This window comes from Oncorhynchus keta, unplaced genomic scaffold (genome assembly GCF_023373465.1).
Source record: "Oncorhynchus keta strain PuntledgeMale-10-30-2019 unplaced genomic scaffold, Oket_V2 Un_scaffold_8240_pilon_pilon, whole genome shotgun sequence".
Taxonomy (NCBI): domain Eukaryota; kingdom Metazoa; phylum Chordata; class Actinopteri; order Salmoniformes; family Salmonidae; genus Oncorhynchus; species Oncorhynchus keta.
Window position 1 is genome coordinate 105,534 of NW_026291003.1, and position 21,499 is coordinate 127,032.

At 44.0% G+C, this 21,499-nt stretch overlaps 1 protein-coding gene and 1 long non-coding RNA gene across 2 annotated transcripts; both read right to left on the minus strand.

Moving 5' to 3' along the window:
- Nucleotides 1-37: 37 nt before the first annotated feature.
- LOC118383321 (zinc finger protein 883-like) lies at nt 38-21,107 on the minus strand. The gene is made up of 2 exons (XM_052517500.1): nt 20,495-21,107; nt 38-2,983 (listed from the first exon to the last, which is right to left on the minus strand). Exons 1-2 carry the CDS (start codon nt 20,868-20,870, stop codon nt 1,464-1,466), a joined length of 1,896 nt encoding a protein of 631 aa, XP_052373460.1. The 5' UTR covers nt 20,871-21,107; the 3' UTR covers nt 38-1,463.
- LOC127929561 (uncharacterized) lies at nt 4,230-4,731 on the minus strand. The gene is made up of 3 exons (XR_008135203.1): nt 4,666-4,731; nt 4,411-4,570; nt 4,230-4,347 (listed from the first exon to the last, which is right to left on the minus strand). It is a non-coding gene; the product is annotated as an uncharacterized LOC127929561 (long non-coding RNA).
- Nucleotides 21,108-21,499: the final 392 nt, after the last annotated feature.

The window sequence follows — 21,499 nt, forward strand, 5'->3', positions numbered from 1 at the left end:
CCAACGCGGTAAATGGAACGCAACACTTAAAAAAAAATCACATCAATAGTAACTTTTTAATTTGACATTGTTGGAAGAGATAAGAGACCCTGTCACAACAAAGATCCTAAACAGTCAAATAAAGATCTAGCCATCTGACTTTGCACCAGAGAGGTTTATTGAAACTGCCCAAAGAATATATAATGACACAAGAAAGTGCCTAAATAAAAGGTGAAAACAAAAGAACAGTTTGGTCCTCAGGCCATCGTCAGTGTCAATAGAACCCAGGCTTCTATTTCAGTGATAATTACATGTCACATGATCTCAGGCCATCATCAGTGTCAATAGGCCCCAGGCTTCTATTTCAGTGATAATTACATGTCACATGATCTCAGGCCATCATCAGTGTGAATAGAACCCAGGCTTCTATTTCTGTGATAATTACATGTCACATGATCTCAGGCCATCATCACTGTGAATAGGCCCCAGGCTTCTATTTCAGTGATAATTACATGTCACATGATCTCAGGCCATCATCACTGTGAATAGGCCCCAGGCTTCTATTTCAGTGATAATTACATGTCACATGATCTCAAGCCATCGTCAGTGTGAATAGAACCCAGGCTTCTATTTCTGTGATAATTACATGATCTCAGGCCATCGTCAGTGTGAATAGAACCCAGGCTTCTATTTCTGTGATACTTACATGTCACATGATCTCAGGCCATCGTCAGTGTGAATAGAACCCAGGCTTCTATTTCTGTGATAATTACATGTCACATGATGGTGCCAAGAAAACGCATCAGAACATCTATAAATCAGTACCGAGTACAACAGAATGCATGCTCTACATTATCTACCAAATAAAGAAAAGCGGACAGAGAAACATGTATTGCTTATACATGGGAACGTTTCCTCAGAACAAATAAAACAGGATGGTAAGAGTAGTGTGAATGGAAATCCCTCAGAAATGTGGGATGCGCACTTGAAGCGGGTGGGATACTGTTCTTGTCTGTAGGTTTTGTGTACTAAGTAGTGGACAAAGACCCGGAGTGAAGGCGCACAAGGGAAGGAAGGATCTCTCACTCAATATATATTTTACATTGTGACATGATGAACTAAAATACTCCTACTACAACATTCTACATTATGACATCATTAAAATACTCCTACTACAACATTCTACATTATGACATCGTTAAAATACCCCTTCTACAACATTCTACATTATGACATCGTTAAAATACCCCTTCTACAACATTCTACATTGTGACATTAATTCATTGATTTACATTTACATTTAAGTCATTTAGCAGACGCTCTTATCCAGAGCAACTTACAAATTGATATTGATATCATGAAACAACTCCTTCATGTATTTTCTGATGTTTAATCAGATATTTTTTTTTACCAGAGTATCTCTTGTCACATTGATCACAGCTACAATATTTATTTCCTGTGTGTGTTCTCTGGTGTGATATCAGCTAGTTTGGCTGAGTAAAATTCTTCCCAGATTGATTTAAACTATAAGGATTCTGTCCTGTGTGTGTTCTCTGGTGTATAGTCAGATGGCTCGATGTAGTAAAACACTTCCCACATTGAGCACATCTATAAGGTTTCTCTCCTGTGTGTGTTCTCTGGTGTATAGTCAGACTGCTAGATGTAACAAAACTCTTCCCACATTGATCACAGCTGTAAGGTTTCTCTCCTGTGTGTGTTCTCTGGTGTATTGTCAAACGGCTAGATGTAACAAAACTCTTCCCACATTGATCACAGCTATGAGATTTCTCTCCTGTGTGTGTTCTCTGATGTATGGTCAGCTGGCTTGATGTAACAAAACTCTTCCCACATTGATCACAGCTATAAGGTTTCTCTCCTGTGTGTTTTCTCTGGTGTATAGTCAGGCTGCTTGAGTGAGTAAAGCTCTTCCCACATTGATCACAGCTATAAGGCTTCTCTCCTGTGTGTGTTCTCTGGTGTGATTTTAAATGTCCTGACGAAACAAATCTCTTTCCACAGTCAGAGCAGTGGTAAGGTTTCACTCCGGTGTGTGTTCTCTGGTGTGTAGTTAGCCGTCTAGATTCAGTAAAACTCTTCCCACATTGAAAACAGCTATAAGGTTTCTCTCCAGTGTGAATTCTCTGGTGTGATTGTAATGTAGATGATTTTGAAAAGGTCTTCCCACAGTCTGAGCAGCTATAAGGTTTCTCTCCGGTGTGAATTCTCTGGTGTGATTGTAATGTAGATGATTTTGAAAAGCTCTTCCCACAATCAGAGCAGCTATAAGGTTTCTCTCCTGTATGGATTCTCTGATGTATTTTAAGGTCTGCTGAAGAGTGGAATCCCTTCCCACAGTCAGAGCAACAGTGAGGTTTCTCTCCAGTGTGTATTCTCAGGTGTGCTGTCAGGCTGCGTGAGTGAGCAAAACTCTTCCCACATTGATTACAGCTATAAGGCTTATCTCCTGTGTGTATTCTCTGGTGCAAAGACAGCTGGCTAGACGTAGTAAAATTCATCCCACATTGATCACAGATATAAGGATTCTCTCCTGTGTGTATTCTCTGGTGTATAGTCAGACGGCTAGATGAAGAAAAACTCTTCCCACATTGACAACAGTTATAAGGCTTCTCTCCTGTGTGAATTCTCTGGTGTGTTTTCAGGCTGCTTGGAACATTAAAACTCTTCCCACACTGATCACAGCTATACGGTTTCTCTCCTGTATGGATTCTCTGGTGTCTGATAAGGTCTGCCGAAGAGGTAAGTCTCTTCCCACAGTCAGAGCAGCAGTGAGATTTATCATCTGTGTGAATTCTCTGGTGAAGTTTTAGTGAATCTGATCTTGAGTAACTCTTCCCACAGTCAGCGCAGCAGTGAGGTGTCTTTCCTGTAATTCTCTGCTGGTGTTTCTTGGGTTGTTCTGATGCGGAGAGACTCGTCTCTGCCTCGTCAGCGTCATGACGTTGTTGAGGCTCCCCAGAGGATCCACGATAGTCCCGTCTCTCTCCTGTGTGAACAACAAAGTCAGACAGATGATTAAAGGCCCACAACAGCGAATATCCACTGTTTATTTGAGGTAAAAGGTGATTGGTTTCTTCCTAGGTTTTGGCCTTTCTAGGGAGTTTTTCCTAGCCACCGTACTTCTACACCTGCATTGCTTGCTGTTTGGGTATTTAGGCTGGGTTTCTGTACAGCACTTTGAGTTATCAGCTGATGTAAGAAGGGCTATATAAATACATTTGATTTGATTTGCCCGTGATGTTTAATAACAATTTAAGTCTGTAATGAAATGTTTAAAAATGCTTTTACAAAACTTATTTGAAAACTGTCTTAAGGACATTCGAGTGAGCAAAAACAGCCACAGTGTCTTGATTTCTTTCTCACGGTAGTATGTAGTGGATGATTCTAGTTAATACAGCTGTAAAAACCCTAGGTGCTAATTCACCACAGTGGGGGAAAAACTCAGGGGAGTTCTCATAAACTGACAGCAAAAATAGCCTCAATTTACAGGCTATGAGTATGAGTGAATTTCACACTACTTTTGGATTATAATTGTAAAGGCTCGTTTGTGCCATTGTTTCAAATCAACTGCTTTATACTTAAAAAACAACTACTTTAATTTCAACCAGTCTATGTCAATAAGCGCTAGCATTCCAGCTAACAGCTTTGCTACCAGTCTATGTCAATAAGCGTGTTAGCATTCTAGCTAACAGCTTTGCTACCAGCCTATGTCAATAAGCGTTAGCATTCTAGCTAACAGCTTTGCTACCAGCCTATATCAATAGGCGTTAGCATTCTAGCTAACGGCTATGCTACCAGCCTAGCATTAGCATTCAAGCTAACCAATTTGCTACCAGCCTATGTCAATAAGCGTTAGCATTCTAGCTAACGGCTTTGCTACCAGCCTAGCATTAGCATTCAAGCTAACAGCTTTGCTACCAGCCTATGTCAATAAGCTTTAGCATTCTAGCTAACAGCTATGCTTCCAGCCTAGCATTAGCATTCAAGCTAACCGCTTTGCTACCAGCCTATGTCAATAAGCTTTAGCATTCTAGCTAACATCTATGCTTCCAGCCTAGCATTAGCATTTAAGCTAACAACTGCTGCATCCAAAATACATATTTTGCAATTATCACAACCAAATAGTCTCTTAGAGAATGTAAGAAATAATCAAAACAACAATTGTAAGTCTATGACAACCCCAAAAAAGGTTTATTGTTTCGCAGTAATAACCTGGTAAATCGGGACTGTTGACCCATAACTTACAACATAGACCTACTGTAGGACCCATAACTTACAACATAGACCTACTGTAGGACCCATAACTTACAACATAGACCTACTGTAGGACCCATAACTTACAACATAGACCTACTGGGGACCCATAACTTACAACATAGACCTACTGTAGGACCCATAACATACAACATAGACCTACTGTAGGACCCATAACTTACAACATAGACCTACTGTAGGACCCATAACTTACAACATAGACCTACTGTAGGACCCATAACTTACAACATAGACCTACTGTAGGACCCATAACTTACAACATAGACCTACTGTAGGACCCATAACTTACAACATAGACCTACTGTAGGACCCATAACTTACAACATAGACCTACTGTAGGACCCTAACTTACAACATAGACCTACTGTAGGACCCCTAACTTACAACATAGACCTACTGTAGGACCCATAACTTACAACATAGACCTACTGTAGGACCCATAACTTACAACATAGACCTACTGGGGACCCATAACTTACAACATAGACCTACTGTAGGACCCATAACAACAACATAGACCTACTGTAGGACCCATAACTTACAACATAGACCTACTGTAGGACCCCTAACTTACAACATAGACCTACTGTAGAACCCCTAACAACAACATAGACCTACTGTAGGACCCATAACTTACAACATAGACCTACTGTAGGACCCATAACTTCACCTAACAACAACATAGACCTACTGTAGGACCCATAACTTCACCTAACAACAACATAGACCTACTGTAGGACCCATAACTTCACCTAACAACAACATAGACCTACTGTAGGACCCATAACTTCACCTAACAACAACATAGACCTACTGTAGGACCCATAACTTCACCTAACAACAACATAGACCTACTGTAGGACCCCTAACTTACAACACAGACCTACTGTAGGACCCTTACAACAGACCGAGGACTATAAATAATTTAATATTTCAGGTGAAACATGGAAACTAAAATGTCTTTGTCCTGACATTTCATAACCTGATCACCAGATAATTTCGTGAATAATCCCATTAGGCTACTCTGTAATGTGCTGTCATTCTAAATGTCCTGAATAAAGGAACATATCTCTGTGTGTGGTACAATAGCCTGTCCATCAAGGAACAGTTCTCTACACATTATGAGCTAAGTATCTCCGTGTCCAAACTGACACAGTAACATTTGAAAACACATTACTTTGATGCTTTCTCAGTTAAATCTAACTGGACCTGCTGTAAATCAAATCAAATATTATTTGTCACATGATGAATACAACAGGTGTAGTAGACCTCACAGTGAAATGCTGAATACAACAGGTGTAGTAGACCTCACAGTGAAATGCTGAATACAACAGGTGTAGTAGACCTCACAGTGAAATGCTGAATACAACAGGTGTAGTAGACCTCACAGTGAAATGCTGAATACAACAGGTGTAGTAGACCTCACAGTGAAATGCTGAATACAACAGGTGTAGTAGACCTCACAGTGAAATGCTGAATACAACAGGTGTAGTAGACCTTACAGTGAAATGCTGACTGACCAGCCCTTAACCAACAGGTGTAGTAGACCTCACAGTGAAATGCTTACTGACCAGCCCTTAACCAACAAGTAGACCTCACAGTGAAATGCTTACTGACCCGCCCTTAACCAACAGTTCTGAATCATTTCAAGGTGACTCTTTATTGAAGAATCAGGTTTAATGAGAGAACTGACTTGGTGTTCTGAATCAATTCAAGGTGACTCTCTGTTAGAAGCGATTCTATTGTGCATAAATGTGAAAACGGTGTGAAAACAGCGTAACATAAGAAGCGGCCATTCGTACTTTAAGAAGCCCATTATGGCCACTTTAAGAAGCCCACTATGGCCACTTTAAGAAGCCCATTATGGCCACTTTAAGAAGCCCATGATGGCCACTTTAAGAAGCCCATGATGGCCACTTTAAGAAGCCCACTATGGCCACTTTAAGAAGCCCATTATGGCCACTTTAAGAAGCCCTTATGGCCACTTTAAGAAGCCCATTATGGCCACTTTAAGAAGCCCACTATGGCCACTTTAAGAAGCCCACTATGGCCACTTTAAGAAGCCCACTATGGCCACTTTAAGAAGCCCATTATGGCCACTTTAAGAAGCCCATTATGGCCACTTTAAGAAGCCCATTATGGCCACTTTAAGAAGCCCATTATGGCCACTTTAAGAAGCCCTATGGCCACTTTAAGAAGCCCACTATGGCCACTTTAAGAAGCCCACTATGGCCACTTTAAGAAGCCCACTATGGCCACTTTAAGAAGCCCATTATGGCCACTTTAAGAAGCCCATTATGGCCACTTTAAGAAGCCCATTATGGCCACTTTAAGAAGCCCATTATGGCCACTTTAAGAAGCCCATTATGGCCACTTTAAGAAGCCCATTATGGCCACTTTAAGAAGCCCACTATGGCCACTTTAAGAAGCCCACTATGGCCACTTTAAGAAGCCCACTTTAAGAAGCCCACTATGGCCACTTTAAGAAGCCCATTATGGCCACTTTAAGAAGCCCATTATGGCCACTTTAAGAAGCCCATTATGGCCACTTTAAGAAGCCCATTATGGCCACTTTAAGAAGCCCATTATGGCCACTTTAAGAAGCCCATTATGGCCACTTTAAGAAGCCCACTTTAAGAAGCCCATTATGGCCACTTTAAGAAGCCCATTATGGCCACTTTAAGAAGCCCATTATGGCCACTTTAAGAAGCCCATTATGGCCACTTTAAGAAGCCCATTATGGCCACTTTAAGAAGCCCATTATGGCCACTTTAAGAAGCCCATTATGGCCACTTTAAGAAGCCCATTATGGCCACTTTAAGAAACCCATTATGGCCACTTTAAGAAGCCCATTATGGCCACTTTAAGAAGCCCATTATGGCCACTTTAAGAAGCCCATTATGGCCACTTTAAGAAGCCCATTATGGCCACTTTAAGAAGCCCATTATGGCCACTTTAAGAAGCCCACTTTAAGAAGCCCATTATGGCCACTTTAAGAAGCCCATTATTACTTTGAAGCCCCACTTTAAGAAGCCCATTATGGCCACTTTAAGAAGCCCATTATGGCCACTTTAAGAAGCCCATTATGGCCACTTTAAGAAGCCCATTATGGCCACTTTAAGAAGCCCATTATGGCCACTTTAAGAAGCCCATTATGGCCACTTTAAGAAGCCCATTATGGCCACTTTAAGAAGCCCATTATGGCCACTTTAAGAAGCCCATTATGGCCACTTTAAGAAGCCCATTATGGCCACTTTAAGAAGCCCATTATGGCCACTTTAAGAAGCCCATTATGGCCACTTTAAGAAGCCCATTATGGGCCCCACTTTGAAGCCCATTATGGCCACTTTAAGAAGCCCATTATGGCCACTTTAAGAAGCCCATTATGGCCACTTTATGGCCACTTTAAGAAGCCCATTATGGCCACTTTTATGGCCACTTTAAGAAGCCCATTATGGCCACTTTAAGCCCATTATGGCCACTTTAAGAAGCCCATTATGGCCCCACTTTAAGAAGCCCATTATGGCCACTTTTAAGAAGCCCATTATGGCCACTTTAAATGGCCACTTTAAGAAGCCCACTTTAAGAAGCCCATTATGGCCACTTTAAGAAGCCCACTTTAAGAAGCCCATTATGGCCACTTTAAGAAGCCCATTATGGCCACTTCCCTCTTTGGAGTCAAAGTAAGCATATCTGGTTGGGTACTATTTCAAAGCTGCAAAAAAAAAAAAAAAATTTAGTGTTGAGGTTTTACCGTCAAGATAAAACAACCTTTTTTCAAATGTTTTCAGTGCCTTTTCTAGATGTGGGATCGTTCTTAACGGAACAATATACCAGGAGGTGTCAGAGGAAGGCCCAACAGTTTTTAAGAAACTCCAGTCACCCAAGTCATAGACTGATTTCTCCCTTGCTACCCATTAGCTGTGCTGGAGCGCCAAGTCAAGGTCCAAAAGGCTCCTCAACAGCTTCTACCCCACCAAACCCATAAGACTCCTGAACAATGAATCAAAATGGCCGCCAGACTATTTACATTGACCCCCCCCTCTTCCTCCATTTGTTTTGTACACCACTGCTGCTACTCTGTTTATTATCTGTCTATGCATAGTCACTTCACCCCTACCCATGTACACTGCTGTGACTCGTTGTTTATTATCTGTCTATGCATAGTCACTTCACCCCTACCTACATGTACACTGCCCGTTGTTTATTATCTGTCTATGCATAGTCACTTCACCCCTACCTACATGTACACTGCTGTGACTCGTTGTTTATTATGGTCTATGCATAGTCACTTCACCCCTACCTACATGTACACTGCTGTGACTCGTTGTTTATTATCTGTCTATGCATAGTCAACCCCTACCCATGTACACTGCTGTGACTCATTGTTTATTATCTTTATGCATAGTCACTTCACCCCTACCTACATGGCACTGCTGTTCGTTGTTTATTATCTGTCTATGCATAGTCACTTCACCCCTACCTACATGTACACTGCCCGTTGTTTATTATCTGTCTATGCATAGTCACTTCACCCCTACCTACATGTACACTGCCCGTTGTTTATTATGGTCCACTTTACCTACATGTACACTGCCCGTTGTTTATTATCTATGGCCACTTTAACCCTTATGTGACTCGTTGTTTATTATCTTTATGCCCATTCATTTAAGGTCACTTTAAGAATTATGCCCCATGTACACTGCCCTATGACTTTAAGAAGCCCATTTCACCCCTACCTACATTTAAGAAGCCCATTATGGTTGTTTATTATCTGTCTATGCAAGTCCCTTCACCCCTACCTACATGTACACTGCTGTGGCCACTTTTAGAAGCCCATTATGGCCACTTTAAGTCACTTCCCATTATGGCCACATTTACACTTTGACCCATTATGGCCACTTTATTATCTTTATGCATAGTCCATTATGGCCACTTTAACCCACATGTACAGCTCCTCTCTGTTTATTATCTGTTATGGCCATGCTAGTCCCATTATGGCCACTTTAAGAAGCCCATTATGGCCACTTTAAGCTGTATGGCTGAAGCCCATTATGGCCACTTTAAGAAGCCCATTATGGCCACTTTAAGAACCCCTGTTTATTATCTGCCCATTATGGCCACTTTCAGCCCATTACTTTAAGAAGCCCATTATGGTTGTTTAGAAGCCCATTATGGCCACTTTAGTCCCATTATGGCCACTTTAATGAAGCCCATTATGGCCACTTTTAAGTTTATTATCTGTCACTTTATGCATAGCCACTTTCACCCCTATTATGGCCACTGCTTGACCCATTTGTTTATTAGAAGCCCATTATGGTCACTTTAAGAAGCCCATTATGGCCACATTTAACCCATTATGGCCACTTTAAGAATCTGTCTATGCATAGTCACCCACCCCTACCTACATTTAAGAAGCCCATTATGGTTTAAGAAGCCTGTTATGCATCACCCCATTATGGCCACTTTAAGAAGCCCATTATGGCCACTTAAGAAGCCCATTATGGCCACTTTAAGAAGCCCATTATGGCCACTTTAAGCCCATTATGGCCCATTATGGCCACTTTAAGAAGTTTATTATCTGTCTATGCATGGCCACTTTAAGAAGCCCATTATGGCCACTTTAAGAAGCCCATTATGGCCACTTTTATTATCTTTAAGAAGCCCATTATGGCCACTTTCACCCTTTACCTACATGTTAAGAAGCCCACTTTAAGAAGCCCATTATGGCCACTTTAAGAAGCCCACTTTAAGAAGCCCATTATGGCCACTTCCCTCTTTGGAGTCAAAGTAAGCATATCTGGTTGGGTACTATTTCAAAGCTGCAAAAAAAAAAAAATTTAGTGTTGAGGTTTTACCGTCAAGATAAAACAACCTTTTTTCAAATGTTTTCAGTGCCTTTTCTAGATGTGGGATCGTTCTTAACGGAACAATATACCAGGAGGTGTCAGAGGAAGGCCCAACAGTTTTTAAGAAACTCCAGTCACCCAAGTCATAGACTGATTTCTCCCTTGCTACCGCATGTGCAAGCTGTGCTGGAGCGCCAAGTCAAGGTCCAAAAGGCTCCTCAACAGCTTCTACCCCACCAAACCCATAAGACTCCTGAACAATGAATCAAAATGGCCGCCAGACTATTTACATTGACCCCCCCCCCTCTTCCTCCATTTGTTTTGTACACCACTGCTGCTACTCTGTTTATTATCTGTCTATGCATAGTCACTTCACCCCTACCTACATGTACACTGCTGTGACTCGTTGTTTATTATCTGTCTATGCATAGTCACTTCACCCCTACCTACATGTACACTGCTGTGACTCGTTGTTTATTATCTGTCTATGCATAGTCACTTCACCCCTACCTACATGTACACTGCTGTGACTCGTTGTTTATTATCTGTCTATGCATAGTCACTTCACCCCTACCTACATGTACACTGCTGTGACTCGTTGTTTATTATCTGTCTATGCATAGTCACTTCACCCCTACCTACATGTACACTGCTGTGACTCGTTGTTTATTATCTGTCTATGCATAGTCACTTCAACCCTACCTACATGTACACTGCTGTGACTCGTTGTTTATTATCTATCTATGCATAGTCACTTCACCCCTACCTACATGTACACTGCTGCTCCTCTCTGTTTATTATCGGTCTATGCATAGTCACTTCACCCCTACCTACATGTACACTGCTGTGACTCGTTGTTTATTATCTGTCTATGCATAGTCACTTCACCCCTACCTACATGTACACTGCTGTGACTCGTTGTTTATTATCTGTCTATGCATAGTCACTTCACCCCTACCTACATGTACACTGCTGTGACTCGTTGTTTATTATCTGTCTATGCATAGTCACTTCACCCCTACCTACATGTACACTGCTGTGACTCGTTGTTTATTATCTGTCTATGCATAGTCACTTCACCCCTACCTACATGTACATGCTGTGACTCGTTGTTTATTATCGGTCTATGCATAGTCACTTCACCCCTACCTACATGTACACTGCTGTGACTCGTTGTTTATTATCTGTCTATGCATAGTCACTTCACCCCTACCTACATGTACACTGCTGTGACTCGTTGTTTATTATCTGTCTATGCATAGTCACTTCACCCCTACCTACATGTACACTGCTGTGACTCGTTGTTTATTATCTGTCTATGCATAGTCACTTCACCCCTACCTACATGTACACTGCTGCTCCTCTCTGTTTATTATCGGTCTATGCATAGTCACTTCACCCCTACCTACATGTACACTGCTGTGACTCGTTGTTTATTATCTGTCTATGCATAGTCACTTCACCCCTACCTACATGTACACTGCTGTGACTCGTTGTTTATTATCTGTCTATGCATAGTCACTTCACCCCTACCTACATGTACACTGCTGTGACTCGTTGTTTATTATCTGTCTATGCATAGTCACTTCACCCCTACCTACATGTACACTGCTGTGACTCGTTGTTTATTATCTGTCTATGCATAGTCACTTCACCCCTACCTACATGTACACTGCTGTGACTCGTTGTTTATTATCTGTCTATGCATAGTCACTTCACCCCTACCTACATGTACACTGCTGTGACTCGTTGTTTATTATCTGTCTATGCATAGTCACTTCACCCCTACCTACATGTACACTGCTGCTCCTCTCTGTTTATTATCTGTCTATGCATAGTCACTTCACCCCTACCTACATGTACACTGCTGTGACTCGTTGTTTATTATCTGTCTATGCATAGTCACTTCACCCCTACCTACATGTACACTGCTGTGACTCGTTGTTTATTATCTGTCTATGCATAGTCACTTCACCCCTACCTACATGTACACTGCTGTGACTCGTTGTTTATTATCTGTCTATGCATAGTCACTTCACCCCTACCTACATGTACACTGCTGTGACTCGTTGTTTATTATCTGTCTATGCATAGTCACTTCACCCCTACCTACATGTACACTGCTGTGACTCGTTGTTTATTATCTGTCTATGCATAGTCACTTCACCCCTACCTACATGTACACTGCTGTGACTCGTTGTTTATTATCTATCTATGCATAGTCACTTCACCCCTACCTACATGTACACTGCTGTGACTCGTTGTTTATTATCTGTCTATGCATAGTCACTTCACCCCTACCTACATGTACACTGCTGTGACTCGTTGTTTATTATCTGTCTATGCATAGTCACTTCACCCCTACCTACATGTACACTGCTGTGACTCGTTGTTTATTATCTGTCTATGCATAGTCACTTCACCCCTACCTACATGTACACTGCTGTGACTCGTTGTTTATTATCTGTCTATGCATAGTCACTTCACCCCTACCTACATGTACACTGCTGTGACTCGTTGTTTATTATCTGTCTATGCATAGTCACTTCACCCCTACCCACATGTACACTGCTGTGACTCGTTGTTTATTATCTGTCTATGCATAGTCACTTCACCCCTACCTACATGTACACTGCTGTGACTCGTTGTTTATTATCTATCTATGCATAGTCACTTCACCCCTACCTACATGTACACTGCTGTGACTCGTTGTTTATTATCTGTCTATGCATAGTCACTTCACCCCTACCTACATGTACACTGCTGTGACTCGTTGTTTATTATCTGTCTATGCATAGTCACTTCACCCCTACCTACATGTACACTGCTGTGACTCGTTGTTTATTATCTGTCTATGCATAGTCACTTCACCCCTACCTACATGTACACTGCTGTGACTCGTTGTTTATTATCTGTCTATGCATAGTCACTTCACCCCTACCTACATGTACACTGCTGTGACTCGTTGTTTATTATCTGTCTATGCATAGTCACTTCACCCCTACCTACATGTACACTGCTGCTCCTCTCTGTTTATTATCGGTCTATGCATAGTCACTTCACCCCTACCTACATGTACACTGCTGTGACTCGTTGTTTATTATCTGTCTATGCATAGTCACTTCACCCCTACCTACATGTACACTGCTGTGACTCGTTGTTTATTATCTGTCTATGCATAGTCACTTCACCCCTACCTACATGTACACTGCTGTGACTCGTTGTTTATTATCTGTCTATGCATAGTCACTTCACCCCTACCTACATGTACACTGCTGTGACTCGTTGTTTATTATCTGTCTATGCATAGTCACTTCACCCCTACCTACATGTACACTGCTGTGACTCGTTGTTTATTATCTGTCTATGCATAGTCACTTCACCCCTACCTACATGTACACTGCTGTGACTCGTTGTTTATTATCTGTCTATGCATAGTCACTTCACCCCTACCTACATGTACACTGCTGTGACTCGTTGTTTATTATCTGTCTATGCATAGTCACTTCACCCCTACCTACATGTACACTGCTGTGACTCGTTGTTTATTATCTGTCTATGCATAGTCACTTCACCCCTACCTACATGTACACTGCTGTGACTCGTTGTTTATTATCTGTCTATGCATAGTCACTTCACCCCTACCTACATGTACACTGCTGTGACTCGTTGTTTATTATCTGTCTATGCATAGTCACTTCACCCCTACCTACATGTACACTGCTGTGACTCGTTGTTTATTATCGGTCTATGCATAGTCACTTCACCCCTACCTACATGTACACTGCTGTGACTCGTTGTTTATTATCTGTCTATGCATAGTCACTTCACCCCTACCTACATGTACACTGCTGTGACTCGTTGTTTATTATCTGTCTATGCATAGTCACTTCACCCCTACCTACATGTACACTGCTGTGACTCGTTGTTTATTATCTGTCTATGCATAGTCACTTCACCCCTACCTACATGTACACTGCTGTGACTCGTTGTTTATTATCTATCTATGCATAGTCACTTCACCCCTACCTACATGTACACTGCTGTGACTCGTTGTTTATTATCTATCTATGCATAGTCACTTCACCCCTACCTACATGTACACTGCTGTGACTCGTTGTTTATTATCTATCTATGCATAGTCACTTCACCCCTACCTACATGTACACTGCTGTGACTCGTTGTTTATTATCTGTCTATGCATAGTCACTTCACCCCTACCTACATGTACACTGCTGTGACTCGTTGTTTATTATCTATCTATGCATAGTCACTTCACCCCTACCTACATGTACACTGCTGTGACTCGTTGTTTATTATCTGTCTATGCATAGTCACTTCACCCCTACCTACATGTACACTGCTGTGACTCGTTGTTTATTATCTATCTATGCATAGTCACTTCACCCCTACCTACATGTACACTGCTGTGACTCGTTGTTTATTATCTGTCTATGCATAGTCACTTCACCCCTACCTACATGTACACTGCTGTGACTCGTTGGAGCGAGCGGTCGCATTCGCACTTCGCTCTGCAGGTTGTATAACTTTTTCATTACATTTCATTATAGTACAACGGTTGATTTGTCTAATCTTAGCAATTCTTCTTAGCTAGCTACATAGCCGTCCTTGTATCAGAGATAATTGCATAATTATCGTATTTCGTCGCCCTAACGTAGCCTTCACTGCTATTCGCCCAGGAGCTAGCTAACGCACACAGATTAGCATCACTGTAGTGCTATTCACTCAACTGTACGACTTGATTAGTTCAGTGTTAGCTAGCTACATAGCTGTCTTTGTTTCCAAGATAATTGTGTAGTTTAGTGTGTGTAGCCTTGGAGTGATTATCTTAATTCACTGAGGTTTGCTAGCCAGCTATTTGTCGTCCTTAACGTAGGAGACTCTGCTAGCTAGCCAACAGCTAACTGCTAACAGCTAGCCAACGTCTACTGTTTTGAATTCAACAACCCGGTCAGGTAGTTTCACATTTTCATTTCATTTCATTACAGTACAACGGTTTGCTTTGTTTGATCGTAGCTAGCTACATAGCCGTCTTTGTTTCAAAGATAATTGTGTAGTCTAGACCGATTCCCTAGGTTAGCTAGCCAGCTATTGTCGTTCTTTTAACTCAACGTAACGTAAACAACACTGCTAGCTAGCCAGCTAGCCCCGAATAGCAGCACTGTAGAATTATTACACTCAACGGAACGACTTGATTAGTGTAGTGTCAACAACGCAGCTACTGCCAGCTAGCCTACTTTAGCAGTACTGTATCATTTTAATCATTTTAGTCAATAAGATTCTTGCTACGTAAGCTTAACTTTCTGAACATTCGAGACGTGTAGTCCGCTTGTCATTCAATTTCCTTGCATTAGCGTAGCCTTTTCTGTAGCCTGTCAACTATGTGTCTGTCTATCCCTGTTCTCTCCTCTCTGCACAGACCATACAAACGCTCCACACCGCGTGGCCGCGACCACCTAACCTGGTGGTCCCAGCGCGTACGACCCACGTGGAGTTCCAGGTCTCTGGTAGCCTCTGGAACTGCCAATCTGCGGCCAACAAGGCAGAGTTCATCTCAGCCTATGCCTCCCTCCAGTCCCTTGACTTCTTGGCACTGACGGAAACATGGATCACCACAGATAACACTGCTACTCCTACTGCTCTCTCCTCGTCCGCCCACGTGTTCTCGCACACCCCGAGAGCTTCTGGTCAGCGGGGTGGTGGCACCGGGATCCTCATCTCTCCCAAGTGGTCTTTCTCTCTTTCTCCCCTTACCCATCTGTCTATTGCCTCCTTTGAATTCCATGCTGTCACAGTTACCAGCCCTTTCAAGCTTAACATCCTTATCATTTATCGCCCTCCAGGTTCCTCGGAGAGTTCATCAATGAGCTTGATGCCTTGATAAGCTCCTTTCCTGAGGACGGCTCACCTCTCACAGTTCTGGGCGACTTTAACCTCCCAACGTCTACCTTTGACTCATTCCTCTCTGCCTCCTTCTTTCCACTCCTCTCCTCTTTTGACCTCACCCTCTCACCCTCCCCCCTACTCACAAGGCAGGCAATACGCTTGACCTCATCTTTACTAGATGCTGTTCTTCCACTAACCTCATTGCAACTCCCCTCCAAGTCTCCGACCACTACCTTGTATCCTTTTCCCTCTCGCTCTCATCCAACACTTCCCACACTGCCCCTACTCCCAACCTTCGCTCTCTCTCCCCCGCTACTCTCTCCTCTTCCATCCTATCTTCTCTTCCCTCTGCTCAAACTTTCTCCAACCTATCTCCTGATTCTGCCTCCTCAACCCTCCTCTCCTCCCTTACTGCATCCTTTGACTCCCTATGTCCCCTATCCTCCAGGCCGGCTCGGTCCTCCCCTCCCGCTCCGTGGCTCGACGACTCATTGCGAGCTCACAGAACAGGGCTCCGGGCAGCCGAGCGGAAATGGAGGAAAACTCGCCTCCCTGCGGACCTGGCATCCTTTCACTCCCTCCTCTCTACATTTTCCTCCTCTGTCTCTGCTGCTAAAGCCACTTTCTACCATTCTAAATTCCAAGCATCTGCCTCTAACCCTAGGAAGCTCTTTGCCACCTTCTCCTCCCTCCTGAATCCTCCCCCCCCCCTCCCTCCTCCCTCTCTGCAGATGACTTCGTCAACCATTTTGAAAAGAAGGTCGATGACATCCGATCCTCGTTTGCTAAGTCAAACGACACCGCTGGTTCTGCTCACACTGCCCTACCCTATGCTCTGACCTCTTTCTCCCCTCTCTCTCCAGATGAAATCTCGCGTCTTGTGACGGCCGGCCGCCCAACAACCTGCCCGCTTGACCCTATCCCCTCCTCTCTTCTCCAGACCATTTCCGGAGACCTTCTCCCTTACCTCACCTCGCTCATCAACTCATCCCTGACCGCTGGCTACGTCCCTCCCGTCTTCAAGAGAGCGAGAGTTGCACCCCTTCTGAAAAAACCTACACTCGATCCCTCCGATGTCAACAACTACAGACCAGTATCCCTTCTCTCTTTTCTCTCCAAAACTCTTGAGCGTGCCGTCCTTGGCCAGCTCTACCGCTATCTCTCTCAGAATGACCTTCTTGATCCAAATCAGTCAGGTTTCAAGACTAGTCATTCAACTGAGACTGCTCTTCTCTGTATCACGGAGGCGCTCCGCACTGCTAAAGCTAACTCTCTCTCCTCTGCTCTCATCCTTCTAGACCTATCGGCTGCCTTCGATACTGTGAACCATCAGATCCTCCTCTCCACCCTCTCCGAGTTGGGCATCTCCGGCGCGGCCCACGCTTGGATTGCGTCCTACCTGACAGGTCGCTCCTACCAGGTGGCGTGGCGAGAATCTGTCTCCTCACCACGCGCTCTCACCACTGGTGTCCCCCAGGGCTCTGTTCTAGGCCCTCTCTTATTCTCGCTATACACCAAGTCACTTGGCTCTGTCATAACCTCACATGGTCTCTCCTATCATTGCTATGCAGACGACACACAATTAATCTTCTCCTTTCCCCCTTCTGATGACCAGGTGGCGAATCGCATCTCTGCATGTCTGGCAGACATATCAGTGTGGATGACGGATCACCACCTCAAGCTGAACCTCAGCAAGACGGAGCTCCTCTTCCTCCCGGGGAAGGACTGCCCGTTCCATGATCTCGCCATCACGGTTGACAACTCCATTGTGTCCTCCTCCCAGAGCGCTAAGAACCTTGGCGTGATCCTGGACAACACCCTGACGTTCTCAACTAACATCAAGGCGGTGTCCCGTTCCTGTAGGTTCATGCTCTACAACATCCGCAGAGTACGACCCTGCCTCACACAGGAAGCGGCGCAGGTCCTAATCCAGGCACTTGTCATCTCCCGTCTTGATTACTGCAACTCGCTGTTGGCTGGGCTCCCTGCCTGTGCCATTAAACCCCTACAACTCATCCAGAACGCCGCAGCCCGTCTGGTGTTCAACCTTCCCAAGTTCTCTCACGTCACCCCGCTCCTCCGCTCTCTCCACTGGCTTCCAGTTGAAGCTCGCATCCGCTACAAGACCATGGTGCTCGCCTACGGAGCTGTGAGGGGAACGGCACCTCAGTACCTCCAGGCTCTGATCAGGCCCTACACCCGAACAAGGGCACTGCGTTCATCCACCTCTGGCCTGCTCGCCTCCCTACCACTGAGGAAGTACAGTTCCCGCTCAGCCCAGTCAAAACTGTTCGCTGCTCTGGCCCCCAATGGTGGAACAAACTCCCTCACGACGCCAGGACAGCGGAGTCAATCACCACCTTCCGGAGACACCTGAAACCCCACCTCTTCAAGGAATACCTAGGATAGGGTAAGTAAGGGTAAGTAATCCTTCTCACCCCCCTTCTCCCCCAACAAGATTTAGATGCAAGTGGCTGTTCCACTGGTTGTCATAAGGTGTATGCACCAATTTGTAAGTCGCTCTGGATAAGAGCGTCTGCTAAATGACTTAAATGTAAAATGTAAATGTTTATTATCTGTCTATGCATAGTCACTTCACCCCTACCTACATGTACACTGCTGTGACTCGTTGTTTATTATCTGTCTATGCATAGTCACTTCACCCCTACCTACATGTACACTGCTGTGACTCGTTGTTTATTATCTGTCTATGCATAGTCACTTCACCCCTACCTACATGTACACTGCTGTGACTCGTTGTTTATTATCTGTCTATGCATAGTCACTTCACCCCTACCTACATGTACAAATTACCTCAACTAACCTGAACCCCCTGTATATAGCCTCCACATTGACTCGGTACCCCCTGTATATAGCCTCCACCTTGACTCGATACCGGTACCCCCTGTATATAGCCTCCACACTGACTCGATAGCAGTACACCCTGTATATAGCCTCCACATTGACTCTGTACAGGTACCCCCTGTATATAGCCTCCACACTGACTCGATAGCGGTACCCCCTGTATATAGCCTCCACACTGACTCGATAGCGGTACCCCCTGTATATAGCCTCCAGACTGACTCGATAGCAGTACACCCTGTATATAGCCTCCACACTGACTCGATAGCGGTACCCCCTGTATATAGCCTCCACATTGACTCGATAGCGGTACCCCCTGTATATAGCCTCCACATTGACTCTGTACAGGTACCCCCTGTATATAGCCTCCACACTGACTCGATAGCAGTACCCCCTGTATATAGCCTCCACACTGACTCGATAGCGGTACCCCCTGTATAAAGCCTCCACATTGACTCGATAGCGGTACCCCCTGTATATAGCCTCCACATTGACTCTGTACAGGTACCCCCTGTATATAGCCTCCACACTGACTCGATAGCGGTACCCCCTGTATATAGCCTCCACACTGACTCGATAGCGGTACCCCCTGTATAAAGCCTCTTTATTGTCATTTTATTGTGTTACTTTTTACTTTAGCTTATTTGCTAAATATTTTTTTAACTCTTCTTGAACTGTAATGGGGTGGTAGACAGCCTAGTGGTTAGAGCAGGTAGCCTAGTGGTTAGAGCAGGTAGCCTAGTGGTTAGAGCAGGTAGCCTAGTGGTTAGAGCAGGTAGCATAGTGGATAGAGCAGGTAGCCTAGCGGTTAGAGCAGGTAGCCTAGTGGTTAGAGCAGGTAGCATAGTGGTTAGAGCAGGTAGCATAGTGGTTAGAGCAGGTAGCCTAGTGGTTAGAGCAGGTAGCCTAGTGGTTAGAGCAGGTAGCCTAGTGGTTAGAGCAGGTAGCCTAGTGGTTAGAGCAGGTAGCCTAGTGGTTAGAGCAGGTAGCCTAGTGGTTGAGGCAGGTAGCCTAGTGGTTAGAGGCAGGTAGTCTAGTGGTTAGAGCAGGTAGCCTAGTGGTTAGAGCAGGTAGCCTAATGGTTAGAGCAGGTAGCCTAGTGGTTAGAGCGTCGGACTAGTAAACGAACGGTTGGTGGATCGAATCCCTGAGCTGACAAGTTAAAAGTCTGTCGTTCTGAACAAGGCATTTAGTCCACCATCCAGTAGGTTGTCGTTCTGAACAAGGCAGTTCGTCCACCATCCAGTAGTCTGTTGTTCTGCCCCTGAACAAGGCAGTTAGTCAACCATCCAGTAGGTTGTCGTTCTGAACAAGGCAGTTAGTCCACCGTTCCTAGGCCGTAATTGTAAATAAGAATGTGTTCTTAACTGACTTGCCAAGTTAAATAAAGGTCAAATTCAATGTTGGTTAAGGGCTTGTAAGTAAGCATTTCATGGTATTGTTGTATTCGGCGCATGTGACAAATAGTTTGATTTGACAGCATATTTTGTGGATATCAAATGACTATTTCTTATCAATTAAAAATCTGGGTACTTTTCATAGCTTTTGTCACATCAAATCAACAACTGCGGAGTAAATGCCCCTGTTTTTAAGACAGTACTTACTGGTGTTAATCAGATCTCCTGTTTCCTCGTCTTTCAATGTGACAGTCATCTCCCCCTCCTCCTCTTGCTCCTCCTTCACTCCAAAAACTGCATCATCCTCTTCCTCCTCTTCTTCTTTCACAGTCACATCCTCCTTTCCCTCTTCCTCCTCCTCTTTCACTCTGAAAACATCTTTCTCTTCTTTCACTGTAACAGCCTCACCCTCTACTTCTTGTTTTACTGTGACAACCTCCTCTTCCTCTACTTTTGTTACTGTGACATCCTCTTCTTCCTCTTCCTCTTTCACGACAACATTCAGCCACAGACCCTCTTTCTCCGTCCAGCAGACCTCCTCCTCCTCCTCTTCATCAGGAGGAGAGCAGCTTGGTGAACTCATGGTCGGGGGATGAGGGCTAACAGTTAGCTAACAAGGCTAATGCTAACTTAACCAGCCACGTCAGCTAAATAAATAACAGCAAAAACGTAAATAGGAAATTAAATGAGATAATGAGCTAAACGACAGAAATGTGATCAAAACACAGTGCCTAAAATACCAGAAAGAGTCTTTAAGAGCTTGAATGTTTCCGCTATGTTGACGAGCAAAGCTCCCGAGATGGCTGCGAAGGCCGTTGTTGTTCTTCTTCTTTTAGTTTTTATCGGCGGATCGCAACGGACCGAGAGGTGGAAACACCGCCCCCTACTGTACCGGAAGCGGCCCGTCAGGAAGTACAGGATCCAGTTGTCAGAGGGAGGGTGTTTCGTCCCGGGGTCCATATTAACTTCGTGCTGAGCACTATTGAACGCTGAGCTGTAGTCAATGAACAGCATTCAGGTGAGAAAGGTTAGTGTGGAAGTGCAATAGAGATTGCATCATCACTGAGACGTTGTAATTACATTAACAGACAGGTTTTTTTTTTTTTATTTTACCTTTATTTAACTAGGCAAGTCAGTTAAGAATAAATTCTTATTTTCGATTACAGCCTAGGAACAGTGGGTTAACTGCCTGTTCAGGGGCAGAACGACAGA

Coding starts and splice junctions, on each gene's coding strand:
- LOC118383321 (XM_052517500.1), bottom strand. CDS start 20,870: ATGAGTTCACCAAGCTGCTCTCCTCCTGATGAAGAGGAGGAGGAGGAG. Junction 2,984..20,494: donor AGGAGATCTGATTAACACCA/GTAAGTACTGTC, acceptor TTGTTCACACAG/GAGAGAGACGGGACTATCGT.